The sequence below is a fragment of the Hippoglossus hippoglossus genome, chromosome 3, assembly GCF_009819705.1.
Source record: "Hippoglossus hippoglossus isolate fHipHip1 chromosome 3, fHipHip1.pri, whole genome shotgun sequence".
NCBI lineage: Eukaryota > Metazoa > Chordata > Actinopteri > Pleuronectiformes > Pleuronectidae > Hippoglossus > Hippoglossus hippoglossus.
The window spans coordinates 19,927,890-19,954,892 of NC_047153.1; the positions used below are offsets into that span (position 1 = coordinate 19,927,890).

General features: G+C 41.4%; 3 protein-coding genes across 13 annotated transcripts in view; all 3 read left to right on the forward strand.

The window, feature by feature from the left end:
- Positions 1–984: 984 nt before the first annotated feature.
- Positions 985–10,697, forward strand: LOC117758368 (tropomyosin alpha-1 chain-like). 11 transcript variants are annotated; one of them, XM_034579998.1, is made up of 10 exons: positions 987–1,233; positions 1,626–1,751; positions 4,067–4,200; positions 5,565–5,682; positions 5,866–5,936; positions 6,064–6,139; positions 6,244–6,306; positions 6,498–6,567; positions 7,236–7,314; positions 8,809–10,299. In XM_034579998.1, exons 1-10 carry the CDS (start codon positions 1,120–1,122, stop codon positions 8,828–8,830), a joined length of 873 nt encoding a protein of 290 aa, XP_034435889.1. In that variant the 5' UTR covers positions 987–1,119; the 3' UTR covers positions 8,831–10,299. The 11 variants fall into 11 exon arrangements, with proteins under 11 accessions (XP_034435875.1, XP_034435883.1, XP_034435889.1 ...); XM_034580006.1 differs by lacking the exon at positions 8,809–10,299 and adding an exon at positions 7,736–8,238 and having other exon boundaries at positions 989–1,233; XM_034579984.1 differs by lacking the exons at positions 7,236–7,314; positions 8,809–10,299 and adding an exon at positions 7,736–8,238 and having other exon boundaries at positions 985–1,233.
- Positions 10,698–11,998: 1,301 nt separating this feature from the next.
- Positions 11,999–20,395, forward strand: fbxo22 (F-box protein 22). Its single transcript, XM_034576752.1, has 7 exons — positions 11,999–12,209; positions 12,458–12,590; positions 14,304–14,391; positions 15,210–15,308; positions 17,088–17,240; positions 17,340–17,505; positions 18,052–20,395. Exons 1-7 carry the CDS (start codon positions 12,079–12,081, stop codon positions 18,443–18,445), a joined length of 1,164 nt encoding a protein of 387 aa, XP_034432643.1. The 5' UTR covers positions 11,999–12,078; the 3' UTR covers positions 18,446–20,395.
- Positions 20,396–20,797: 402 nt separating this feature from the next.
- Positions 20,798–27,003, forward strand: part of LOC117756318 (transmembrane protein 266-like) — a 42,120-nt gene continuing 35,914 nt past the window's right edge. Inside the window, exons 1-2 of the mRNA XM_034576740.1 lie at positions 20,798–21,586; positions 23,343–23,477. Of these exons, the coding sequence (XP_034432631.1) occupies positions 23,464–23,477 (14 nt within the window). The 5' untranslated portion in view covers positions 20,798–21,586; positions 23,343–23,463. The remainder of the gene's footprint in view (positions 21,587–23,342; positions 23,478–27,003) is intronic.

Consider the following 27,003-nt stretch of genomic DNA (forward strand, 5'->3'; position numbering starts at 1 on the left):
TTCCCCCCTTAAACTTATATTTATGATTCTTCTCGAGGTCTAACTTTCCCGACTAAATCAGTTACTGTACAGGCTATAGTGGACTGTAAACTTTCAGTACTCAGCCGTCCACCAGTCGTAACAACCGCTTGTGTGTGACAGCTGCGTCTGAGCCAGTGTCCCTCTGAACTATCACAGAGGTGAAGCGAGGGGGCCATTCAAATGCCAAAGCTGTGTCTTCCACTGTGTGTTCATGCCGCTATGTCCACTGTGGCCCACTGGAGATATAGCTCTCGGGCATCTATTACCTACGAGAGGAGTTGAACAAGCTTGATGATATACTCCTACGTATCGGATTCCTGCTCGGATGTTGAACTATGCAGTGAGGGAGGTGCTGAAAGGATCCCTGGAAGACAAACTGGCTAATATGACACCCCCACAGAGGGTGACGAACTTTCACAGGGGCTTATCCAATTAGATATATATGTGTTGTATGAATATATCTTTCATACATGAGGTGCAATGACAATTCAGTCTGGTAACAATCTGTTGAAATGCTGTTGTTGTGAATAAATAATGTGTTTACAGGTCTAAAATCCTGTATTTTGGCACTAAACATGAAAAAGTATAATACAGTTGTAAGACTCCGGCCAAACTGTGTCTCATGCTCACAAATGGATTCTGGGGTATATTCCTGAGTGAATATTAAGTCACTATTACAAGCATATTTCTCTCAGATCCCCCCCTCCTGAGGGGCTACTACCTCCATGACTCTTGTCAATTCCTGCCTGTCACTTGAATGGTGTGAGAAAAAGGAGTGGACGTCTTGGTGTGAGGGGAGGAGGGGCCCTCTGACGTATATGCCCCATGTATAGTCACAGAAGAGATCAAATGTCTCTCAAGAGCGAATCAGCGATGAGATTCATAGAAAAGAAAGTTCACATGTTGGCAAGCAGCTGTGCTTGCTTCCCATAAAGTAGTGGGTGTCCAGTAACTGCCCTGCCAAAACACGTATTTGACTCACTACATCGTGAGCGAGCTCCCACTCCAGCTTGGTGTTAAGTGTGGTTCAGACGCCCCGTGCCTCTCATTCAGTTTCTTTTTTGGTTTCGCGCGGACACCCCCCGACACTAAGCAGCCATGGATGCCATCAAGAAGAAGATGCAGATGCTCAAGCTCGACAAGGAGAATGCCTTGGACAGAGCTGAGCAGGCCGAGTCAGACAAGAAGGCAGCTGAGGACAGGAGCAAACAGGTCGGCATCCACTGCGGAACTTGCACTTGCGCTTTTACGCACTGGGGCAGATGGCACAGTGCGCTTTAGCGCTGCTTGGTTGCCGCATGGCTAGTGTCCTGTCACTGAGGATTGATATGTATCATCATAACATTTGATTAACTTTGAAAAACACAATATACATATAATATATATTATTTTTTAAAACATTTTTTAAACATTTGGGAAAACAGATTACAGTTTACATTTGCTATTGTATTAGGCACGATTTAGCTATGATATCTAATGTTATGCCTATTTTATTAGCCTAAGGGCTTTTGCAATTGGTTAATTGGTGTTGTGATTGAAAATGAGCACATACAACACGATAATGGTGTTGGAAGTAAATCTCTTCTTGTTCCTCTGTGTCCCAGCTTGATGATGACCTGGTGACACTGCAGAAGAAGCTGAAGTCAACTGAGGATGAGTTGGACAAGTACTCTGAAGCCCTGAAGGATGCCCAGGAGAAACTGGAGGTCGCTGAGAAGAAGGCCACAGATGTGAGTTTGTGTTGATGGCCCCACAGATTGGTGGAGAAGCCCCTGTAGGGCGATGATAATGTTATGACCCAGAGCCACCCCTTGGGCCTCCCTCCAGGAAACTAAGATTACCAGCCTCCATACAGATTCTCTTACAATTAAGTTATGCAATTATCAATCATATAGGAGGCCTGGGGGCAGTATAGGATGAATAAATGGATATTTAAATTTAGCTCTTGTGCTGTAGATGTTAAGATCACAGCTCAGTGGCCTACCAGTGCATTACACAACCTTTTGGACGAATCTGAGGACCAGTGGAGAGTTTCAGACGTTTTACAGGCATATTATGGCCTGTACAATCCCTGACAGACTTGTGGTGATGCTGGTTTCAGTTGACTTTCTGCACTTATGTCTGATCACAATGACGTTACAGGTTCATAGGCTGCTCTTAATGGGACACTCATTTCAACTAACTGATTTTGTCAAAATCAGCAAAGACGCCATAAACAAAGCACAAATCTAATAACATTATCAACATAGCCTGCCATGGGATAATGTAAGATAACCTCTGTTGACCTTAAACATGGACTTGATTAATCAATTGATCGATTGATTGATTCACTGATTGAAAGATTGACAGGGGACAAAAGTAGACGCACAGATTAGAGAGATGGACTGAAAACTAATATAACCAACTGTAACCTACATTTGTTAGGATTAGATTTAAGCTAAACTGTATGGAACATTATAGTAAGTAAATAAATATTAAGTAGACTAGTGTCTTGTTGAATTCGTAGGGCATGATAAAGTAGCATTGAGAACACAAGTAGGCCATAAAAAAGCACTTTAGGGATGCAACATGGTTGTAGGTCATAATGTATCTACAGAAAGCAATGTTGTTAGCATAAAATAAATGTCATTCGGATTGATGATGATGATGATGATGATGATGATAATAAGAATAAGAAAAATACTATAATAATAATAATACGGGATTTGGTTTATGAACTTGACTATTAACGTAAACTAATTAGTCAGTTAGTTAGTCAGTTAGTGAGTGAGTGAGTTACTAGTCTCATAGTGTCTGTATCTAATGACTGAGTCAGTGTGTGATGTCTGAGCTGAGGCTGTGATAGGGTGAGCTCACTGCACCAGCAAGGGATGCGCTCCAAACACACCATGAATCAAACTGTTGTGAAACAGACTGAAAGTACAAAGGCACGACACTGAATTCATTTGAAAGAACAGACGACACGAGCGCAGCTTGTTTACTTTCGTCTTCCCTGGATGAACGTAGTTGAGTGCGTTTTTAAAAAATCTGGTACTTCCGGGACCGATGGCACGTCCCAATCCTCATCAGCAGTTGATTAGAGGCGGTGGGGGCAGGGATCAAACGCGCCGCATCCTCCGAGAGTGTGCGTGAGTGTGCGTGAGCGAGCCCGCACACCGCAAACAGGCAGACAGACAGAGAGAGAGCGGGGGGACCACACCAGTTTATAGCCCAGATACAGGAGTGACAACAGGGAAGAACGAGGTAAACATGGCCGGTGGGAGCTCCCTGGAAGCCGTGAAGAAGAAAATCAAGTCGCTGCAGGAGCAGGCCGATGTGGCGGAGGACCGAGCCGCGCTGCTGCAGCGGGAAGTGAACCAGGAGAGGACCGCGAGGGAGGCAGTAAGCTGCTGCTAATCACCTAAGGCAATTAGTCCGCAGGCTGCCGGCGGCATTAGACGCAAATCTGCTCAAAAAGCGTGGCCGCCGGGGCCCAGACAGCGGCCGTGTGTGCAGTCAGGTACCGGGTAGACATGTTGGAAGTCGGCCCCCGCTGCAGGGTGCGCCGAGGAGGGGAGGATGGAGTTAGGAGAGATGAGGGACGAAGGGCTCCACCCGAACACACCACCCGCCCTGTAACCACCGTGCTAACAGCAGCACCGCAGCTCCTCATGCAGGGAGTTAGCTGGTGGGATCCCAAAGGAGCTGCTGCTGTTTCTCCTCTGTAAAGTACAGCCATGTTTAGTAGCTAATTTGTTGGTGGGACAGAGATGAGTAACTCACTGTGAGACAGGAAGTTGAAGGTGTAAAAGGGAAAAGGAAGGGAGGTGGAATTAGCCTAACATTTTCCTGAAATGCACAATGTTGGGTTTTGGGTGTTGGGTTTAAAATGCCTCCCATCCCCTCACCCTGTGAGCCCATCAGAGCCTGCATCCCTCCCTGCAGGGGGCCCATGACCCAGCCCCACCCTCACTGCGGACAGACCACAGAGGGTTTGGGGATGTGTTAAGCCTGCGAATGCAACTCAAACTTGACTGATGATTGTGGTGATGTGCTCTTTCCCTAGGCTGAGGGTGATGTAGCCTCCCTGAACAGGCGTATCCAGCTGGTCGAGGAGGAGTTGGACCGTGCTCAGGAGCGTCTGTCCACAGCTCTGACCAAGCTGGAGGAGGCTGAGAAGGCTGCTGATGAGAGTGAGAGGTGGGTTTCTGGCACCTGCAGAGACCGACCACCCACTGGATCAACACACTCGGCTCACATGCCTTTCTCACAGCGCATTTCAACCATAGGTTGTGCACAGAGCCAAACATTTTTAGCCTCGCGTCATCTCCTATTAAAGAAGAAAAGCCTGTTCTGAATCCCCCACCGCACTTAAATGTATGCTTTTACTTATTGTCTATCATATACATTACATATTGTTATGTCAGTAATGCATATACAACCAATCCCTCTTTGACAAAAGCTCAATCGCCAGACTACTGATTGATGGGTATCAGCATTTTTTCCCCACTTCCCCAATGTGATTTAAATCAGTAATATTGATTTGATAATATCTAGAATCTCTCTTGCTCCGGATCTTTGTCCACTCTCAAACTTCAGATCAGATTCGGGCTCAAACATGTATGAATGTATTTGTAGTTGCAATTTCCAATCAATTGTGCTCTGCTACTTGTTTTTAGTTATTTAGCTTTGCTTTTACAACCTAAACACCCGGTGCTAGGTGCGATGGTTTCCTGATATTCGGCCAATCAAAAGAAGGTTGAGGTCTCTTATGGAGGCCTTGGCTAATATTGCCTGTTTCAGTCAAAAGCTGCCCAACTGTTAGTTTTGAGTTAAATAGACTGTTTTTGAACTGTGAATCATGCAGAGTTACTGTAGCCGAGTGCCAGAATAAAAATACGGAGCAGGAAATGAGCATAATGGGTCTCCTTAAAGTTTATGGTCCCATGCTGTTGCAAACTTTTTGAAGCACTGTGGTCATGTTGGCTCTGAATCCCATTCAAGACAAATAAGAAAATGAACGAAGAGCACTAAAATACAGGATTGTGCTAAACTCTGGTATTTTAAAGATCATAGATTTCATTTAATACATGTTGAGCTACTCCATTAACCTTTGGCTCAGCGCTGCAACAAGTGGCTGTAAGTAATATTGCATTTATGTACTTAAACAGCAGAAAAGCAGTTATTTTAATGATTTTTAGCATAATTCCATGACTAAATTATTTATTTTTGCCTTGTTAGAATTGTTGATATCCATATCTTCATGACTAATGCAGTAAAACTCATGACCAATCGTAGAAGAGGTGGTACATTTGTCTTTGTTCGGTGGACATAATGGTCACACTTGTTGCCTAAAGTGTACGATGTAAGTGGAAGACTGTGTAGTTCTCCTTGTGTTTCAGACTAGCTTTGCCAGCATGTGACAAGAATCAAGGAAACATGTTCCCCTGTGAACTTAAAGATCCACATTTTCAGAGACAAACCACTTGTTTCTTGTCAGTCAGTCCTCGCCATGCCGGGCCTGCTGTTGTGCTTACCTGCCGTGCTTTTTTTCTTTCCCTCAGAGGCATGAAGGTTATTGAGAACAGGGCGATGAAGGATGAGGAGAAGATGGAGCTGCAGGAGATCCAGCTGAAGGAGGCCAAACACATTGCTGAGGAGGCTGACCGCAAATATGAGGAGGCAAGTTTCTCAGCTGTTCACTGTGGACTTAGTGCTACATGCTTTCACTTCAATGTCACAGCTGCCATCTGTGGCTGTCTGCTGTCGGATGAATATTGTTGCTGCAGAGTCGCAATCCATCATGGATTTAATCCTTATGTGTAGAACTAGTGTGCGACTAAACTGTGCATGTTGTGACTTAAGGTGGCCCGCAAGTTGGTGATCATTGAGAGCGACTTGGAACGTACAGAGGAGCGCGCTGAGATGTCTGAGAGGTAACCGTTCCCCCCCCCCCCCCCCCCCCCCCATCTGTTTCTCCAAAGTCACAACAATGTTGCTTTTAATTTTCCTCACATTTCTCTTTCTATCTGCTGCTTCTTCGACCACACTTAAAATGAATAGCAAGTGCTCTGAGCTGGATGAGGAGCTGAAAACCGTGCAGAACAACCTGAAGTCTCTGGAGGCTCAGGCAGAGAAGGTAAGATGGCCGACGGAGAAGATTCCCAGCAAATGCTCCACAGTATAAACACCAGAACATTATGATTATATTCGACTTACGCTGCCCTTTGTGTGTAACCACAGTACTCGCAGAAGGAGGACAAGTACGAGGAGGAGATCAAGGTTCTCACAGACAAGCTGAAGGAGGTGAGTTCATCCTGCAATTTTTTCTATTAATTCTATAATGCCTTTTTAAAAAAATGCTGATTGGGATTCGCCTGAAGTATGCTGACTATATCTTTTTTTAGTAGTGATGTAAGTGTTGTCTAAGGCTGTGGTTAGTAAATGTAAACCTCTTAATGGGAATTGCTAATGTTTGACTGTATCCCTCCACTCAGGCTGAGACCCGTGCTGAGTTTGCTGAGAGATCTGTCGCCAAGCTTGAGAAGACCATTGATGACCTTGAGGGTATGTATCTTTTCCACTTGCTTTTTCAGCACTTGCAGAGTTTATATTCGTATTTTTCACAGAATGTTATTTGGTTTTTACTGTATTCAACCAGTCGGCACAAAAAAAGTAACCCGTACAGTGTTCTTCATATTGTAAAAACACGTTTTCTCAATGGAACACTCACAAAGGAGAAAAACGTTTCTCTCCTATAAACGGTTCAGTAGTTAGAGGTTATTTATTTCATCAGCGGGATGTTAAAGAGTCCCTGGGTTAAATATCTGTACTGTCACTTCTCTCCTGCTGAGAGAAGAAACAAGTCCGTGATCCTCAGAGGCCAGTGTGATATTATTCACGTTGGCAAAATCATTTCTCACGACAGTGCTGTTTGACATTTTGCTGTAGTGACTGTTCAAGGCCAACGAGTTGCGAGCGGCCCTCACAGGGTCACGGAACATGTGAGGCTGTTTCTCAGTGACTCCTCAAGAATCTGACACAATATCACCAGCTGTTCCATGAGCCCTTCCTATTTCTGTCCTGCTCTTTTTTTTTTTTTTATTTCTCAGTCTCTCCATTTGTGTTGCCCTTTTGACGTCTGTTCTCTTGACAACTCTTATTATTCTTTTTCTGTCTTTTCTATTTTATTTCAAATCCCTCGCTGCCTCCTCATAATAATCACCTCACAATAGATGAGCTGTATGCCCAGAAACTGAAGTACAAGGCCATCAGCGAGGAGCTGGACCACGCCCTCAACGACATGACTTCCATGTAATTCACCACACGCTTGTTTTGTGCCTTAGTTATCAATCCCTCTAACAACTTTGCCAACATACAATAGCTCCCTCTTGTGGCATGTTTGGGTGAAGTGAGTTTTACTGTTAAATGTAGGGTATGATGGGATGGATTTTTTAAAAATTCTTAAATCCTCCCTAACCTAACTGCTTTTATAACATTGTTTTGGCTTTGGACTAATTGTGTTTTAAAGATGTTTATAACTTGGCTCTTCGGCTTGATCTTCCCTCATAGTTTCTAGCAACATGGCAGTTCATCCTCACCAGATTCTCAATCTTTTTTTGTCTTACCTCTTACTTCTGCATCCCTTTTTCTGCTTTGGTTTTGCATGACTGTTATCTTCCAATCCTCCTGTTTCTCTTTCCAACACTTTTGTTCTTCTCCTTTTTTTTCACAGCTAAATGTTTACACCCTTCACTCCAGAAGCTGGTTGAACGTCTTCATCTCTCATCCTATTTCTTTACTGCCCCACCACCACCACTACTGCACAGTGGGCAGTCGCTGATATCATCCATTTGTCCACCTCTCGTACAGACCTTTTGAGCCCCATTACTTTCTGTAAAATAAACATTATTCCATTAATGTCAGTCCTTCCCCTTTTCTCCTGCCATGTTTCTTTATTTCCATTTGTCCCACCTTTTTTCTTTTTTTTTTTGTTAAATATTTGTCTTCTGTATTTATTTATTTTGTCGAGTAGCTTTTGAATAAACTCTGAAGCTCCTCTCCCATTCGCTGCTCCTTTTTCTCTCTCAGAGGACTGTAACTTGGTATAATTGCAATGTTTAGGTGGTAAGTAATCCTGCAAAAAAGAAGACATTTGATGTCAAGCTCAGCTTGATTCCCTGCACCAAAAATCAATAACCTTGAATGTGGAATATTCATTGGTCACAGCTCAACAGGGTGGTTCCGGCCGTAAAACTCCCATTTATTTTCTAAATGGAGATTTTGATTATCAACCATAATGTTTTTACCATCCAATGTAACCTTATGCTATGAGATTGAACAATGTTATATCCCCTGTAGAAGTCTGTATGATATCAACAGTGTATTAAGAAAAACACGTTTAGTTTTTTTCAAATTCAAAGTTGTACTACACTATCCCGCATCCTCAAGTGTAATAGCAATGTCTGATTGATTGAGCTCTCCGTTACCATGGAAATGTTTACCACAATCGCGAAAATCATGTCTGCTACGATTGGCTAGGTTACTATACACTATACGACTTGCATACAAGTTATAGGTTCTAGGCTTAAAACTTTAAAAATTATAATAATGTTTGGGTAATGTGAACATCAGCTTGTTAGTCCTGTGGGAAATAACAGGATGATTTCTTAATGTTGTTTATGATCTTTAATGCAAACTAACACTTGTTTAATGATGAACTTCACTGCAGCACTAACTCTTTGTGGTCTGTACTAACCTGCCTTCTGTCTCTTTCCCTTTTCTCTTCTCTGCTTTCTGACTGACAAGACCATCTATACAAGCAGCTTGAGAAAAACCGCCTTCTGACCAATGAACTGAGAGTAGCCTTAAACGATGCCTAAACTGGAGTGGGCTCATCTGCTTTAAGTTTTCTGGAAAAAAAGAACATAGGCAATTGTGTCTCTGACACACAACTTGCACTAAACCAAACATTTCTGTCAACAAGTAGGACGAGGAAGACTTTCACATTATGCATGATCAAACCGCAGATTTAGAGGTTAACCTGACACCCTCAGTTACAGAATGAATTTGATAAGTATTCTCAGTCATTGTCAGGGCTGTAGCACATGAATCCAGTAATCTGTACTGCTGTTGTTTGGGGGGGTGGTGTAGGCTGATTATGCAGACCAAAATGTTTCATGGACTAGAATTCCTTCTGCATCCCTGAACTCGCCTCCAAAAACAAGGACAAGTTTTCATTACAAATGGTCAAGCATCAACCAAAAGTAAGATAGAAGGTGTTCAGCTTTACAGAGAACTAAACCACTCATTTTGGTTTTATTTCAAGTTTGATTTGATTAGTGGGAGTACATTTGTATCACTATAATCGTGTTTGATCAGGGCACTGTCAGTGTTTTTAAACAGGCTTTGCTTTAATATCACTGGATTTTAGTGACGTGGTTCTGAACCCTGTGATGGTCTCGATCATTTCAGAGAAAGCTTGACAGGCTGTCACTCAAACTCTCCCTGGTAGATCTTTAGATATATTTTTCAATAAGCATATCACCTAAAACAAAACCTCCTGAATTGAATAAAATCGCAAACTAACACAGGCGATAGGTTAAAGTTAAAAACCTGGCTTCTGAAATACATTTTTAAACCAAACCCAGCTATTGCAGAGGGAGTTTGATTCTGTATGTAGCAGTAAGGATGAAGTACTGACCATTGGCCTGTGTAGAGATATTCACAATAACTGTTTCTACTAGTTTCTCATTATTAGTGGTCAGATTGGTGCTCATAATATTTTTTTAAAGTCTTTTTTTTTTTTTTAATTGATCCAAAACTGCGTTGTTGGGGTGTTTGTACTTAATACTAAAGATCATAAGTATCATTCAAGTCCATAGATTTGGAAAAACTTAACAACTTGCCTTAGGTGATATTATTTAGTCCTTAACTCAACCCATGCAGTCATGACTACAGTCCTGTCTTTAGCTTGATTATGATATTCAATATTCTTTAAAGATAACGTTTCAAAATGGAAGTTGAGTTTGTGGGATTGGCTCAGGGTATCTGAGTTGAGGAAATGTATTTGCTTATTGAATGTTAACTTATATTATTGGGGAAAATATAGAATATCAATTCCTCAAACTAAAGTTTGAAACAATATCCAACCAAAGTCTAACACTGTCTATTAACCTGGAAAAGAGCTTTGTCTGCTATAGTGTGTGCATCTCTGCGCTGTTTGTTCTCCGATGTTTAACTGATGCAATGCTATATTAACAGATAAACTCACGCGTGCTCAAGAAGAAGGCCTGAGGGTAAAACAGACGCTGGATCAGACTCTAATGGAGATGATTAACATTTGACCCAGCTTTGTTCCCCCGCCCCACGATGCTTCCTCTGCTGTGAATATGGCTGGCTCCCATATACGACTGCTGCCAATAATGTGAGGAGTTGTTTCTATGTCTCCTCTGAACCTGTTGTCCTGAAGAACCACATTCAACACAAGGTAGCACAGAAGCTTCTATAGCGCCCCTCAAACTATACTGTTTCCCTCACACACTGTATTCAAAGGTTAGTTACAATTCACTGTATATCTTAAATAGGTTTATATGTATGTTCAAATAATTTGCACTTTCTGGGGAGGAAAAATCCTGCACATAACCATCATGATCAAAGCCATAAGTTATGCCAAGTTACACAAAAGGGACTTTTATTATGTGTACTTTTGTAAAGTTGCTTCTTTGTCTTTGATTCTTCTGTATTGTAAACATGTATTAAGTGGCAGTAGCATAGTTGCTTGAATGTATTGTTCTGTTCCAGCTGAGTGAGAGAAATGTCTGCGCACTGTACTCACTTCTCTGTTCATTTTGAGAAACTGATGTTTGATTTGTCTCTCGCATTTTATCTTGGAAATGTAAAGATCATAAATAAATAAATTGAAGTATAATGTACTTTAAGTCTGGCATCATTACAAATGTTTTTCAATATTGTGAAAAAGACAGGTCGAAAATTGTACATGTCAAATAAGAAACTGGTTATTTCAATATGAAATGACTATACTTTTAATTTATGTTAGCAACTCTAGTAAACTTTTACAACTGAAGTGCCACTGGTAATTAAAATGTAGCCTTGTGAGGTACTGTGCAACTTCCCACTTTGTTGCATCATTTCATGGCAGTCAAATTTAAGAATGACCCTCGGAGTGCAGACCTCTGCCAAGGCCAAACAGTCCCCTTATAAAACCACATTCAGTTTATTTTTTTTAATTATTGGATCTGCACCAAAGTTCACACACTTAAAAAATATCAATAAAAAATATATCAATCCCCTTAACATGCCATCCACATTTCCATCAAGATCCATGCATTATTTTGAGAAGTCACAATATCTGTTAAAGGAAAGTTGGGGGGATCCTGGATCCACCCTCTAATCCGGATCTGCACCAAAATTGAATGGCTTCTTCCCTAACCCACACTGCATCCTTTCAACAAGTTTCATGGTGATCCATCCTATAGTTTTTATGTAATCTTGTTTTAGGTAAGATAATCAAAAATGTATTGATCCACACACCGGGGAAATTCAGTTGTTACAGCAGCCGGCAAGTTAGAACGAGGTAAACAATCCAACATAAAAGAACTGGGACAGAGGAAGTAATAAGTATTGTTATATGAGCCCAAACCCTTAGAAAACTAGTATGAGGTGTCTGCCAATGACCTTATTTCAGGCTGTGGACTCAGTGTGGATCACAGTGAGCTTTTAGCCCATGAGTGGCTTTGCTCGAGAATAGTTTATAAAAGTAGTGCTAAAGAGATTGTGCAGGAAAATGCTAATTTTAGAGCAATATTTTTCAAAAATAAAAAATTGTGCACCAGAAATATATTGTTCTTGTGACACGGTCATAAGAAACATTATCTAACAATGCTCGTTGTCAATACGAACCTTTAAAAACCTTTTGAACCTAAACTGCCGCAGCACCTCCTCGCCGCAGAGGGCGCTGTGTGTCCACCTGGCGCCTCGGCAGCGGTGGAGAAGCGGAGTTGAAAGTTCGCAGCTGGGCGGCCGTGCTGTAGAGATCTCGAGACTTCAGAGATAGCTATGGATGAAGATCAGGATTTGGCTGCTGCGCTACAAGACAGCAAGGCCGCGTACGTGCTTAGTAATGTCGCTGAAGTGGTGGAACGGATTCTGACCTTCTTACCGACCAAATCTCTCCTCCGGATCGCAAGGTAACGGGAAATGTGACGTTAGCTAATGCTAATGGCAACGCTAATGGAAGTGAAACTATGTTTGCAGACACAAGGCGAGCAGATGGGAAGCTAACGAGTCAGTGGGTCTGCTCTTTGTGTATTTGAGGCGCTTTGTAGTGTTTTTTTTATTGTGTATTCTTGACAGAAACACGAGCTGGATAACTTAAGTTAATCAAGTTTTTGTTTGGCTAGCAGCTGAAGCTAAGTTCGTTCGTGGTTCTCCTCAGTGTGTGCAGGCTGTGGAGAAACTGTGCCCGCAGGGTGTTGAGGACCCAGCAGCATCTCACCTGGGTGTCCGCCTGTGGCCCGTCCGACACCGAGGTCCATGCCCTCTGCAGCATCCTGGCTCAGGAGGTGGAGGTAAATACACTGAATACTGAGAGAGGGCTGTAGCTCCAGAGAAGACAGTGTGTAGGGGACCTTGTTTAATATAATACATCCTGGTAGTAAGTATTGGATGAACCACTTAACCAAAATGATTATGCAAGAGAAACGTTTTAGCTTGAGCAGCATGTTTATATGATGTTTTACATAATTTGAATCAGTAGCGATTCAGACACAGTGATGCTAAATCAGGAGTAGGGTTGCAAAATTCCGGGAATATTCAAAGTTGGAAACTTTCCATGGGAATTAACGGGAATTAATGGGAATAAACTGGAAACTTTGGGGTAATTTATACTAACTGTATTTACCTTGTCATACACAGACATAAATATAAACATTTTTTTTTGTCATAAGCAGACATGCATGCAAACATTTCTAATACAAATTTTAAAAATGACATTTTTGACTTAATCCATTTGTGAGTAGAACTCTACCGTCTCTATGTGGATCTCAGGATAGAACCCGGTCAGTGAAAACTTATCAAAACCTGCAGGAACGATGGACTTAAATATGAAAATCTGACCTCAGCAGTTTCCTCTCTGTGACAGTATGTTGGAGATGAGTATTGGTGGTTTCTGAATATATTTTTACTTTAGAGGAAATGGATGTAAAGTGCAAAGGGGAAGTAGTTTTACACATAAACGTCTGTTAATGGGAAGTAGTTCACAGGTGTTAAATGTCTCCTGTGGCTCAGCGGAGGAGAAAGCGATGTTGATGATGTCATCGACCATGATCTTGGTTGTTTTAACCAAGATCATGCTGCAAGATCTAGAATTGCTAACGTTAGCCACTTGCCAGCAAGACAATTTTGTTCCTGTGGACTATAAATACAGTCACCTGTTTGCGTTGTCAATCAATAATCAATATACTGCGTGCTTTCTCGGACAAGAGGACTTCGGACTTTCATTTGATCATGTCGGGTTGAGAGAAAAATAAAACAATCCATTAATTCTGTCAATTTGGTTTACAATAGCTAGCTACATCCTTTTCAAAGAAACACAGCGTGTGCTGCATTCCATACATCTTTAAAATAGAGTTTTGAATGACGTTTTTATTGCTCAGACTTTAATTTGCAGTAATTACTTTTATTTTTGATAAGTAGCCCAACTCGCGCTTTTTTGATGGACCCCAACAGCCGCGAGTAATCGAGGTGATGGTGTACTTTTGTGTGGACATACATACATCCTACTCTCACTGCTGTAAAAAGTTAGCCTACTGTATACAAATAAACTTGGTATTAAAATGAACATGGCTTCAGTGTAACAAGTAATCAATATGCTAGGTAATGACAAAGACGTTAAAAAACAACAGAAAGTCATAGGTTTACGTTTTTGGCAGACAATGTTCCCAACTAGCTGCATCCAGGTTCCTGCTGAGCTAGGCTTGCCTAGTCTTGTTTTCAACTACATTAAAGTTACCTGTTATAAGCCTAACATTTGCAAAAAAAGTGTCAAAATTTCCCAAATTCCCGAGCTTAACTTCCCATGGAAAGTTTCCGGAAAGTTTCCGGAAATTTACCGGAAATTTTCCGCCCCTTTGCAACCCTAATCAGGAGCCATCAATAACTCTGAACAACCCAATGTTGTTCATTGTTGGGGCCATGTTTTTTGTAGTCATGTTCAAAGATCACGCCTGTTCAGTTCGTTGACACCATTTTAACACATGTTTCTTGAATCTTCTTCTTCACAGAACGTATTTCTCCTGCCTAAAACCGTCTTAGCGATGGTAGACTGTGAGGCTTTTACTGGACAAGCTTATTGCTACAGACAGAGTAAAGGTTGGTATTTAACATAGTGCTGCAGTTCTTCATTGCTTTGTGTTCATTAAACAGAATATGTCCATTTTCAGCACATGTATTATACATTCTTTTTTTGAGTTGTGTCAGTAAGTGGTGCTACATACATTTTGTAAGATGGATTACTATTTTCATTGCTTTGTTACTTAATATTGCTTTGTAATTTAGAAACTAAATAGTTAAAAATGTCAAAAATAATTTAAATAAAAGCAGCATTTAGCTTCCATATAATAGATTTATTTTTTTTAAATACAAAATGTCAATAATTAGACCCCAGGATTCCTCTTTTCAGAGAAAAAATGTAAGTGCCTCATGATTTCCTGTGGTATTTCCAACAAATTCTGTTTCATGGATTTGAACACCATCACATCTGTGAATTAGAAAGGTTTGTATTTGCTTAAAAACTATATGGAAGCCATAGAGAAGCCATTTTTTTCAGGAGTATCATGTTAAATCAACCGTGGCCCCCTCACTTAAAACAAGGTGGAACATGACAAGTTCTCATTCAACATTTGCTTGTAGTTAAACTAGTACATACATAATAGTACAGAGTTATATTGGTTTTCGTATACATCTTCATGAATTTTTTATTTACTGTGTTTGTATTCAATGGAAATTTCTATTCAGAAAGAAAAGTAGATTTACTGTCTCATTGCTAACAAAAAGTTCTCAGCTGGTAAACATTTTTCAAAATTGACTACTCCAGAGATCTTTTTTAATTTCTGAAATATGTTTAATTTATGATTGAAATTATTGGAATATATGTTTCATTAACTTTTTTTTTCTCAATTACTCTGAAGCAAAAAAGAGTCGCCACAGTCCAGACACAGTCGAAGAACTGAACCTGCTCTTCCCCAAAGGCTGTGACATCATGGGCATTGCTACACCAGGAATAGTCTGTAAGTGTTCTCCTCTTATTCTGTCTCGCTCTTATTTTCATAGATAAAAAAATCTACTTCTAAATCCACATACAGGGAGTCATTGAACCCATTACTAACATAAAATGTTTCTTAAATGAGCTTCAGATTTTGTGATGGTACACGTATGTGATCCTATCCTGTTCAACTATTTAGAATCTCTAAAAATAATAAAAAATAAGCCATGTGTTGAGCTCACCTAAGAGGAGTAGATCACCTTTCAGCAGCAAAGACTATGCATTAATCCCCCATGCTGCTGCTGCCTTGTTGGAAAGCCCCAGCAGTGGCTGGCACTTCCCTGCCGCTGCCTCTGATAGATTGCCTTGTCTGCCCGGTGCTGTGCTCCCCATTTCTCCATATAATCACAACCCTCAGGAGAAGCGACTCTCCATCAGCCATGTTCTCGTTCCTCAAGATGATGGCTTGTCAGGCTCCCGTCGTCTATCAGGTTTAATAGCAGCCGCGGCTGTTTGTGATAACACTCATTTTGTGATATTGCAGTTTAGGGTCAGCGCAGGGTCATCACGTAAATCTAATTCAATTGAATTAAACCTTTGATTGAATAGGATTGAACCTTTCCAAATAGCCTCGAGTACATCTAATCATTTATGCACAATGGGTGTGAGGCTGCACAGTATTAAAAAGATTATTTATGATTCACCTGCACATAGTATTTCTGCATAATCCTTTATGAATTCCATAACCTGAAACATGGTGGAGGATAAATTACGTTATAATATGCAGTGTTTGCTCATTTTAGGTTCATTTTCCATCAGTTTTTACCTCAGCACGATTGTAAACCCTAGAAAGTGTGTGTGTGTGTGTGTGTGTGTGTGTGTGGGTGTGGGTGTGTGTGTGTGTGGGTGTGTGGTGAATGAGGCTCATTCATCATGTCATTTTAGGATCTTTTATATGTATGCAGTCACAAGCTGATGTTTTCTCATTTGCATGGCAGCTCATCCGCCTGCTAACTCAGAGACTGTTCACGAGTCCGTTTGATTGTGTGATGTTCATTAAGAATGGGGAAATTCCAAAGAAATCTCATCACTACACAAAACTTTAGTTGACTGGTGATTTGGTGTCCACTCTTTGAGCCATAGTACTACTAATGGCCACTAGGTGCTGGTTCCCAGGTCTCCATGGTTTCCTTTTGCTTGTCCCTCACGAGCTCTGTCAAGATTTTTATTCACCTTTCCTCAGAATTTGATTTAGCTAGTTGAAAATGTTGTTTTTTAGGAAATATGAGTTGTTAATTACAGCTATGTCTGTTTCTCTGCAGTCTCCTATAAGTAATACTGCGTAACAAATGCTTGGATTAAGGTTCTTTCAAGTAATATGAACAGAAATACAATAGCCACTGGCCAAGTCCCTCCAAATTCTACAAATATCTTTTTGTAGCTAAACATCTCATGAAAACAGGTTTACTGCAACCGTATGTTTATTCAGACGAAGCAAATATTATGTGTGCATGTCAGCTGTGTCTTTTTGGTCATAGATGAAGAAAAGGTCTTCAGCAGTCTTTGTTAAAAGGGAGATTTTTTTATCCCCACAGTCTCCATGTGCTTGCTCCTTGTGAGAACTGTGTGGTTTCTGTATAATGTTGTAGGTTTTGACCTAACTATGTAAAGTTCTGTGAGATAATGTATGTTGAGCTTTGTTATACAAATAAAATGTAATTGAATTTGTTCCTTCACAACACACTTTGTTTCAGGGACTGTAAAAAAACAAACTGCTGAATGGTGCCTTATTGTCTCTGTGCAGTGACTCCCAGTGGCCCTAGCTCCAATCCTCCTCAGGAGCACCAGGAAGGGGAGGCGGGCTTTGCGATCATGTTGCCCAGCATGGAGGGTGTGCACATCAAGCCCTTTCACTTCTGTAAGAAGTCCATGTCTCCAAGTGCCCTGAAAGAAGCAGGTGGGTGAAGACTCATTGTAGACAGAGCTCAACTAAATCTTGTGAAGTCTGTCAGAACCTGTTTTTGTATCAGTGCTGTGTTTATTGTGCTTTCTCCAGGACTAGTTGAAAACCCAGATCTGCGTGTGGTACTGTTGTTTGTCTATGAGGCATATAAACCTGGAGGAGCACGCTTCCTCAGCCAGCTGCTAGAGCAGCTGTCCAAGAGCAAAGCTCTCATCGCTGGAGGCCTGGTGGAAAGTGTCTTCTCTCCTCTCAGACAATGGTGAGCTATACCTCTTCTACACCAATATTACAATGTATACACAGGTTTCTTTTAAAAAATGTAAACCTTGACTCCTTTCCCATCGCTAGTAGAGGAGCTTGCCTCTCTCTTTTCCTGGTGCGTCTTGCTTGACGTCACAAACGCACCGCTAGCTAAAGCGCTCTCTCACCTCACTGTCTTGCAAAATTAGCGCGTTTATCTGGCTATTTCATTTCTGTCTATGCTGATCAGAGCCAGAGGGGATTAAAAACCTGTGTTTACTGCAGTCATAACCCTGGAGTGAATCCCTATTGTAGACGAAAGCCAGATTTTTGTGCGCGTCTGTTGGTTTTTTGACCAACAAGTGGAAGTCTGAGAGGATACATCCTCACTCCATTTTGAAGATTGATATTTGTATTTCACTGTCACTTACACCCTTCATCTCCTCAGTACAGTATGTCCTGATTGAATTAACAATGTCAGTGCTGCAGCTTAACTTTCATCAGCATTTCTACTGCTTACTCTTTGCAATGTTCACACTTTTCCTATCCCCCTCATTTCTTGTAGCTGTAGCCAGGGTGCGCACGGTGTGGTGGGTCTGGCGCTGAGTGGTCCTAAGGTGCAAGGAGCATCTGTCCTCTTGGACCAAGATATCAGCAATCCAAAGGAGGCTGAAGCCACAATCCGACGGTTAAAGGCGGCCAAAATTCCAGAGAGGAACACCCTGGGGTTCATGTTCGCCTGCGTGGGGAGAGGCCAGAGCTACTACAACAACCAGAACAACGTAGAGGCCGACGCATTTCACAAGGTGTTCCCCAACACCCCGCTCTTCGGCTTGTTTGGCAACGGAGAGATTGGCTGTGACCGAATCATCAAAGACGACTACACGCTGTGCGACACTGAAACGGACAGTCTGCAGCACGAGTACACTACAGTCATGACCCTGGTCCATCTAGGCTGACTGGTCCACCTGTAGAAACGGTGGAGAAGCAGGAAAAGAGATGACTCCTGTTTGCAACCGCATTGGGGAACAACAAACATTCTGTACAAAATGTTAGTCACATTACAAATCAAAATATCTCTGTCAGCGTGTCTGCTCATAAAGCAGGAAATTAACCCTTCGGCCATCAATGTATTGGCATCATTTGGTAAATGATGTCCCCTGTGTGTGAACACGGCTTTATATTAATATTGAGTGAGTCTCACAAATAGGACCCCAAGAAAGACAAACTGATCATCTATGTTAAAATTCAGCTGTGATATAGTACTCATGTAAAATATGTGTATATTTTTTCTCAAATTCGGCACACATTGATGGCATATCTTTCTCGCCCTCGGATATGAACCTCATGGTTTATTTGCTTTCCAAGTGAGTAAATGATACACACTCGAGTACCCCAAGCTATTATTATAGTTGTTGATTCAGCAAAGGCACTTTTTTATTCACGTGAGTATGAAGAGTGTGGTTCTTCTTTCACAGAATCAAGGTAATCTTGATTTGAATGCTCTTTCTCCTCCTTAAGGATTTACTCTTAAGGTTTTTACACTTGTCTTACCAAGAATAAGGAAAACTTGTTAGCCTAAAAATGAATACTCTTACGCAAGATTTCTATCTACCATGGTTCAGGTGGGCACAGGGAATTCACTGTGACTTTTTTTAATCCACATGTCAAGTCATATCGCCCACTACCTACTTCCTGATGGCAGTGAGGCTTATTGGTCACTGACACAGTGCTGGTGCCTGATCTAGAATCGGTTCCACTCATTTACACTGAAGAATAGTCTGGTTTTGGTTGGAACTGCCCCCATAGCAGTACGAGTAGCTGTGGGAGGAGCTACAGCTGGAAATTCTGAGCATTGAGAAGCTTTCAAAACCTTCAAATGCAAAATATAATTACTTAGTAGAGTAAATGTATGAAAAGTAAGCAAAGCATAAGTATCCTGTTGGCTGTGATTTCTTTCCAATGGAAATGACTCAAACTTCCATTATGTAACATTCTCTTTCCTTTTTTGAGATTTGTTGGCAGCAAACCCACAACAGAGTGGTGCATTACTGCCACCAGCTGGTATGGAGTGTGGACTACATAACATTCTGTTGTCAGACCTATCAAAATGTGGACTGGTTTGCAAAATGATTCGGTTCTGAACTGGCCCCGTCTTCCCAGTCTCTGCAGCTCAACAGGGAATAAGAACATTTATTCACTGTGTGAGTGACACTGACTGACAGAAACTCTCAGTTTCACCTCAAACATGTCACAGCTCTTCTTCCATTTCTTAAGGAGACAGTTGAAGGAGGTTGGAAATTGAAGAACTGTTTAAGGTCATTGGAGATTAAGTAATTAGTGTCTTGCTTTGCTAAAGTCAAACGGTAACGTTTTTTTCTGTAATAGTGATATTATGGGGTGAGACAGATCCTTTCATCCAATAAAATACTTGTCGCGGTTAAATCCATGTAAAGCTGCAACTTTAATGTCTAGATTTCTTTCTGGACGACCCCGTCACTGATTGATGTCTTGCTTTTTCCTCTTAGAAGTAAGTCCTGGTGACAATAAGGTGCAATTTCCAGTTCATTTATGTTTTTGCCCAGTAGTTGCTGTTAATGTTGGAAATAACTGTTGTAATAGTAATATCTGTAAAAAGCTGCAACACTGATTGTTGCGAGAATGGTTTTTTTTTTTTTTTGTTTTCAAGAACTGCCCAATACTTAACTTTTTAAGAAAAAAATTTGGAGCATCTTCCTTCTTTGTATCATAATGTACACATCTGCCACTAGAGTGTCTGAAGAGGAACTGATAATATGTTTTGAGTTTATGGCAAATTGAACTGAATGCCTGTTTCTGTGTTGATGCACTTTTCTACATGTGCCAAATCATATCTGTTCTCATTTTCCTCCATAATAAAATGACAAACATTCAGTAAGTGGACATGTGCTTGTTTTCCTTTGTTTATTCCTGTGTCCCCCCTCCACTCTTTGAAACCATCTCAGCAGCATCTTTTAACCCAGGCACCTCCTGAGTCCACTCGGCGTCATGCACATCCCTCCTCGGTTGTAACTACAGGCCTCCTGCACTTTTACTCACATCACCGCTTTTTCTCCTTTTATTTTTACGCACAGCCCTGAAATGTTGAGCCTCAGCCTATAACATCTCCTGCAGCCCACGTCCAGGCGTGTTCGCATGAAGCCAGAGACGCTGGCGATTGATTGATGTGCGCTTTAACCATCGACTGGCTAATCCCTGTGAATGACAAACGGTTAAGCCAATTGCTGCGAAGGCAATTTATATTCCCATAGTATCTTTATTTTGGGAAACCATAAAAAAAAAAAAACCTCACTCAAGACACGGAGAGGGACGACCTACCAGGCGCAAAGCTGATAAAACCATCCGGGGCGATTATCCCCCGTAAATTGGGCCTCGATTGAGAAGTGGGGGGGAACTACGCACACTCACACACACGTCCACGCTGCGATTTTTTTTTTAGACTTGGTTATGTCGTGACCGGAGCGACGCAAAAAAAAAAAAATGTCACAGGATTCCTTGGCTACTGTCAGTCTCCGGCTCCTGATGGCGTTTGGCTGAGGATCGCTGCTCTTGTTCGCCCAGCTGCTGCTGTGGGAGCCCGGGGGACGGAAGAGAGGAGAAGCCGCGGCTCCAGCACCGTGGACAGCTCCTCCTCGCAGGGTTCCCCGCTGCGCTCGCCGGGGATACCCCCCCTCTCCACCGAGGAGCAGCGGAGGAGACCCGGGGTCTGGAGCCTTCAGGAGGGGAGGAGGGGGAGTCGTCCTTCGATCGCTCTCATATCACTTAAAAAACCCCAACATGATCTCGCCGAGTGACGATGCTTCTTCTTGCACTTGAGCTCCAGCCCCTCATCGCGTTTCCACTGAAGCCCAGGCAGCAGCAGAAGCAGCAGCAGCGGTGGTGGTGCTCGACCAATGCAAGAGAGCTGAGGAGAGCTGCTGCAGCCTACACACACTGTGAGTCTGCTGCTGAGCTGCTTCACTCACTCACATCACCACCAACACCACTACCACCACCGAGGGAGACATCACTACCAGCCAGGGGAGGCACAGTAACCCGCCAACAATGTAAATCTCACACAGGTAGGTCATCTGCTTCCAATTTATAACATGTACAGCGAGCAGCTCGCACACCATACTATCACCTTAGTTTCTATCATGGTAGCAAAGAAAAGCAGTGCAGCTTTATCATAACTGCTATTATTGCTATGGAGAGAGATGTAGCCAGCTTCCTCCCATGTGCTAAATGTACCCAACTATGTGGATAAGTAGGATACAAGAGGGATGTAATTTTTAAAAAGTTATGTTTGAATTTCCAGCTGTCTTTTGGTGTCTATTTGGGGGACTAAAGTGTACACTTTGCCACTTTAATATTGTATTTAATTTATCAACATCATGTTTCGTTTTCATTTGAGTTAAACGTATAAAAGACTATGTAGCTGTAAGGTTGAGGTGTCTCTATGTCTAATACCCATCTCTGTCAAATATCACTGTAAAGATGCACCCAAGGACAAACCCTTAACAAGTATCCTTATTGGCAGTCACCTGAGAACAGATAGGCTGCGATGATGATGAGTGTGTGGTCCAAACTATTTCAATACATATTTTTCTTTACAAAATCATCCTGAAAATCATATTTACATCAGCAGGTGTAGAATAAACTCGCGCTGAAAAAAGAAAATTCTTTACCAACTGTAAACAATTTCTTTATGTGGTAACAATTAGATTTTGTTTTTTTCAAATTAAAGTTTCCCATTGTGTGAATATAACTTAAATATAATTTCAACAAACCTTTTTAGTTAGTTTGTTACCAAATGGAGTAATTTTCTTTTTAAGTTGGTCCAACTATTTTCTTATTTCACTGAGCAGGAACAACCTCAGTTTAAGAGGTTTCTAAACACACAGTTCCTAAATTATGATTACACATTAACTATCATTGTATGTCGTAATTACAATGTTACTGACACAGTGACTAAAACTTTATTTTACCTCTGATATAAATCAGTTTGGCAAAGTAATTTTGAACACACTTTGATTTGACAGTCTCTGAATTACCCAACCTGACTCAACACCTTCAAGGATTGAATGTCCCAAAGTTAAGATATCAGTGATTTTCAAGTTCAACATCTCAAATACTTAAAGTTCAGTTAGAACCATGAACCACTCATTATGGAGGTATCAGATATAGTGATAGTTATACTATATTGATCAGTTATAAAGCTAAGCAATTCCCAATAATGTTTCATATCCCATAGTCTCATCATTGCAAAGAAGCTGCTCTTCGTGCACTAGAAAAAGAAAGAAGTTCCTATTCTTCTAAGATATGGCTTGATGACCTTACACACACACTCCATTTAGAAAGAATTCGGTTTCTCTGGTTCATTAACACAAGTGAACTGATGGCAGGAAAGTGGTGTTTGTTTGAGGGGTTGTCTTCTATGTTTTTTTTCTTTTATTATTAATCAATCATTCAAGTTGTATTTGTATAAAACATTCACAAATCTAAATTTGCTTCATATGGCTCATATTATTTCACGTTTTCTAGTTTTCTTATTATTGCTAATTCCTGTATTTTGTTATTGTTACTCTGAAATCAAAATGATCATGTTGAAAGCTCATTACTTACATGTGTGTGTGCATATGATTATACATACAGGCATATGTATGTATATTTTTGTCAACAAGCTCCAATTGAAACAAGTTTTTAATGCCAGGTTGATTCAAACTGCATCAGTTGCTAGGTGTTCCCAATAATCTTGCAGTCATTCATACCTGTACCTCCATATTAAATATTGCTGCTGTAGAAGTTTTCACATGTTAATAAGCGGTTTCCTTACAGGTTCAACATGAAAGCAGCGTCCATCAGGTGAAGAGGTGAAACTGCAGCGCTCAAACAGGCTGAACCGAGTGGAAACCTTGTGATAACCACCACGTTGCTCATTTCTCCATCACCCAACGTCATGGCTAATGCTGAGTAAGTACAGTCCACATAGTGTGCTCGCCACTGATCCTTTCTCCTCCTCTTCCTCGTCTTCTCCTCCTCTTCATACTCCAAACCACGTACAGGAAAAACAAGTTTAACCAATGAAAATATTCTGTCAAGTGTCAGAAATGCAGAGGGAAAATAATGCAAGAGCTTCACAATGTCTGTGGGACGTGAAGCCTATTATTATGGATTATACTCATTTTCCCAGCATGCCTTTGCCTTTCTCATCTTCTGATCTCATTTCTCTTAAGTCAGTCACCTTTCTTTCACCATATCCAAATGTCTGCTTCTCCGTTTCTACAACAATGACCTTTATTCAGTCAGCTGCTGCTACAGTTGAGGTGTCTCTGACCCTCGTCCCTCTGAATGCTAAACGCACTGAGGCGCACACTGAGACACAGATTCATGCAAACACACTTGCACAAAGCCCCGACTACAGAGCGTCCATTCTGCAGCCGTAAACACAGGTCGCTATGTTAGCCCTTGCTGTGGTGTATTGATTATTAACCATTACAACTTAACACCTTCTCCCTCTCCACCTCCAGTTTTCTCCCAGCTTTCCATTTTTAATCTGCTCCCTCCATGTGAGAACAGCTGATGTATCACTAAGGGAACGTGCTGTAGCCTGTGTGTGTGTTTGTGTGTGTATGTGTGTGTGTGAAGAAGGTGAGGGAGAACACTGTAAATCATTATCCTCAGTCCACACGTGATTCTGCTGGCGTATAGCATGACCCTCTAATTTGTCTCGTCATAACTGGGTGCATTTATTCTCTTGACCCAGATGAATAGCCCCGAATCATTGCTGCGTTTGTGCTTTTATGAGAGAACCAGTTCCGCTCCTCAGCAGTGACGCCACATCATCCAGTGTCTGAGGGGAAATGCTTTGTAGAAACACATGATATATACGTGCATCACTCAACCATGCCTTCCTAAATCATTTTTCTTATGAGGCATCGTTTCAAGACTGAACAGGATCTCCATGACGTGCATTAGAGCTGCTGTGTTTTATAAAAGGAAACAATGGATTTGTGAGACATTGTGTGTGACGTACAAATTTTCATTACAATGGTTCTTTGAGCAGACATCGAGGAAAGTACACGGTTTGCTGCTGCTCTTTGTGGGTGATTATTCATTCAACAACTCCAACAAACCTCAATCTGAATTCTCACTTTCTTTGTCAATAAAGTGCTCCTTAACCATTATATGATTATAATATACTGTATGTTGTCCATTTCAAGCGGATCTGTCTTATGAGTTTAACAAGATAATTATTGCTGCGAATTCCGCACGATGCTGAACACGCAACAGAGAACATACAGAATATACTGTGTTTTCACTTTATGCAAAAATACAGTGCAGAGGAAACAAGCCAGTCAGTAAAGTCCGTTTCACAAGTCCACAGAAGTCTGTCTTCTCAGTCATTAAGTCTATCAAGGCCCACGCTCCCTTATGTGTCTATAGAAATTTAAATAATCTATTATTGGATACTGACACATTGTAAAAAAGGTGCACGGACCTCTGCGTTATAAAGGAGGCTCCTGTACGTCTGCTGTCTTCTCCCTGCCCCCACGAGGGTCTCCGTGTCTCCTGCGTCGTCTCCAGCTTGTATCTGTAAAGGTCAGATAAGAGACTGGTCACACCAGAGCCAGAACAGTCCATTGTGCAGTCCACCAATTCATCATAGTTTAATCTGTAATATTATTAATGAGCTAATGTGCCTGGCAGACTTCATTAATATCCACTGGCATGACATTATAAAACTTTGTCTGGAAGTTGAATTGGGTGTTCGGAGAAATTACCTGAGGGCCATTTGTAAATTCTGTCGACGTGATAGGTCTTTAGTCCCACAACACGAACATTTGTGTCATACAATAAGTCGTGTTTTTGCTTTGAAAAGACCAGAAGGTGAAAACAGCGAGGACGAGAATGCACAAACTAAGAAAAGTGATTTTTTTTCCTTTCTGCTGGTTTCATCGTTTTAGCATAGTTTGACGGATGCTGATAAAATCCCCTGACAGACGTCCTTTTGCCTCATCTTCATCTTTTGATGGGAAATCCATATTATGTTGCATGTGCGTCAGCAGCAAAGACAAACATTACTCACTGTCTTTACCTTGCTCTCAGAACAGTAAGTAAGAAAGTAATTTAGCTCATGATGCCACTGCAAACACACCAACATAAGACTGTTTGAGGTGAAGCATAAAATATCTGCTACTGTCACCAGTTTACATTTACTCATCCAACTGCTTCTTACTCCAGATTAGAACTCAAAGAATAGCTACTCGTAGAATTGCACCAACAGTGAAACAGACGGTAACACCAGAACAACAATGTCCAGCTTCCCCAAAGTTTTCCACAGCAGCTGGTGGAGAGCATGCGTTGTTTTCAGTGTTGTGGCCAGGTTTTAGATCGTCAGGCTCAGACTCTTAATACATTTCATTCAGGAGAGACTTACTGAACACATGAGAATTAAATGAAATTCATTCTAAACAGAGGAACAGACATAGGTAATTAGGTAAGTCTGTGTTGTTGCACAGGGGTCATGAGGGTCACAGACGAGAAGCTTCCTGTTGTGTGAGGAATAACATTCTCCAGCGCCGCCGGCCCCCCAGTTACTTACGTGACCTTCTGCTTTGGTCACCGAAATCCCTTGAGCAACTTTTGTCACACAATGACCTTTCCTACCTGGCCCGTAATGCTGCACTCCACTATTTAATTTTATCTTCCACCCTCAGGGAAACCTGCTCCCCCTGAATATCACTCCTGTCCTGTGGGTGCTCCTCTCTCTGCAGCTGCTGTCTTGTTAGTCTTTCCATGAAATAATGTTTTTTGCAGAATTTGGCAATTACTGCTTTCTGTTAAATAAGAACACCGGGGGTACGCAGAAAGGTCAATGTTGGTTTTTAAAACAATGCAAATGTGTCTATGTTTGTCCTTGGATAGAGGCATAGGCTGGTTTGTCTTTTGGGATTTTGCTGTTGACAATATCGTGAATTAAAGTCATTATTTAACTAGTAAATTATACCATTATTACAAAACATAGGTGTGGAATAGCACCATGATTTTAATGTTTGCATTATTCCACAATGGAATAGGACGAACTTTGATGCAGTCTCTGTAAATGAGTCTGAAATCTCTTATAGCTATATGCAACACTAATATAACTTAAAATTGATAAATAATGTAATTGATGACATTGTGAACGGAACAGAATGTTAGTGCAACATCAAAAATATCTCAAATTGCATGACTGACCCTGCTGCTGACTCTGCTCAGCATTGCACTGGTCCATGGTCACTCAGTCCTGATGGCTGGACTGGCAGCCAGGCAGCGCACCAGCATTATTACTGTAAGCTGTGAGCCGGTGGACTCTGGACAGCTTGTGTCTGTCATGAGTAGTTATGTGCTGATTGTTTGGGAGCAGAGTGATGAGAGGTGCGGTTTGGGTGAGATGTTGTGTGGAGGAGAAGTGCAGTGAAAGCATCCATCAGGCCGAACCACCGTGGCATCATAG

Bases quoted from the DNA above. Each gene is read 5' to 3' on its own strand.
- LOC117758368 (XM_034579984.1), top strand. From the start codon at position 1,120: ATGGATGCCATCAAGAAGAAGATGCAGATGCTCAAGCTCGACAAGGAG. The intron at 1,234-1,625 runs GTCGGCATCCAC...TCTGTGTCCCAG, and splicing joins CTGAGGACAGGAGCAAACAG to CTTGATGATGACCTGGTGAC. The intron at 6,307-6,497 runs GTGAGTTCATCC...CCCTCCACTCAG, and splicing joins TCACAGACAAGCTGAAGGAG to GCTGAGACCCGTGCTGAGTT.
- fbxo22 (XM_034576752.1), top strand. From the start codon at position 12,079: ATGGATGAAGATCAGGATTTGGCTGCTGCGCTACAAGACAGCAAGGCC. The intron at 12,210-12,457 runs GTAACGGGAAAT...GGTTCTCCTCAG, and splicing joins TCTCTCCTCCGGATCGCAAG to TGTGTGCAGGCTGTGGAGAA. The intron at 12,591-14,303 runs GTAAATACACTG...TCTTCTTCACAG, and splicing joins TCCTGGCTCAGGAGGTGGAG to AACGTATTTCTCCTGCCTAA.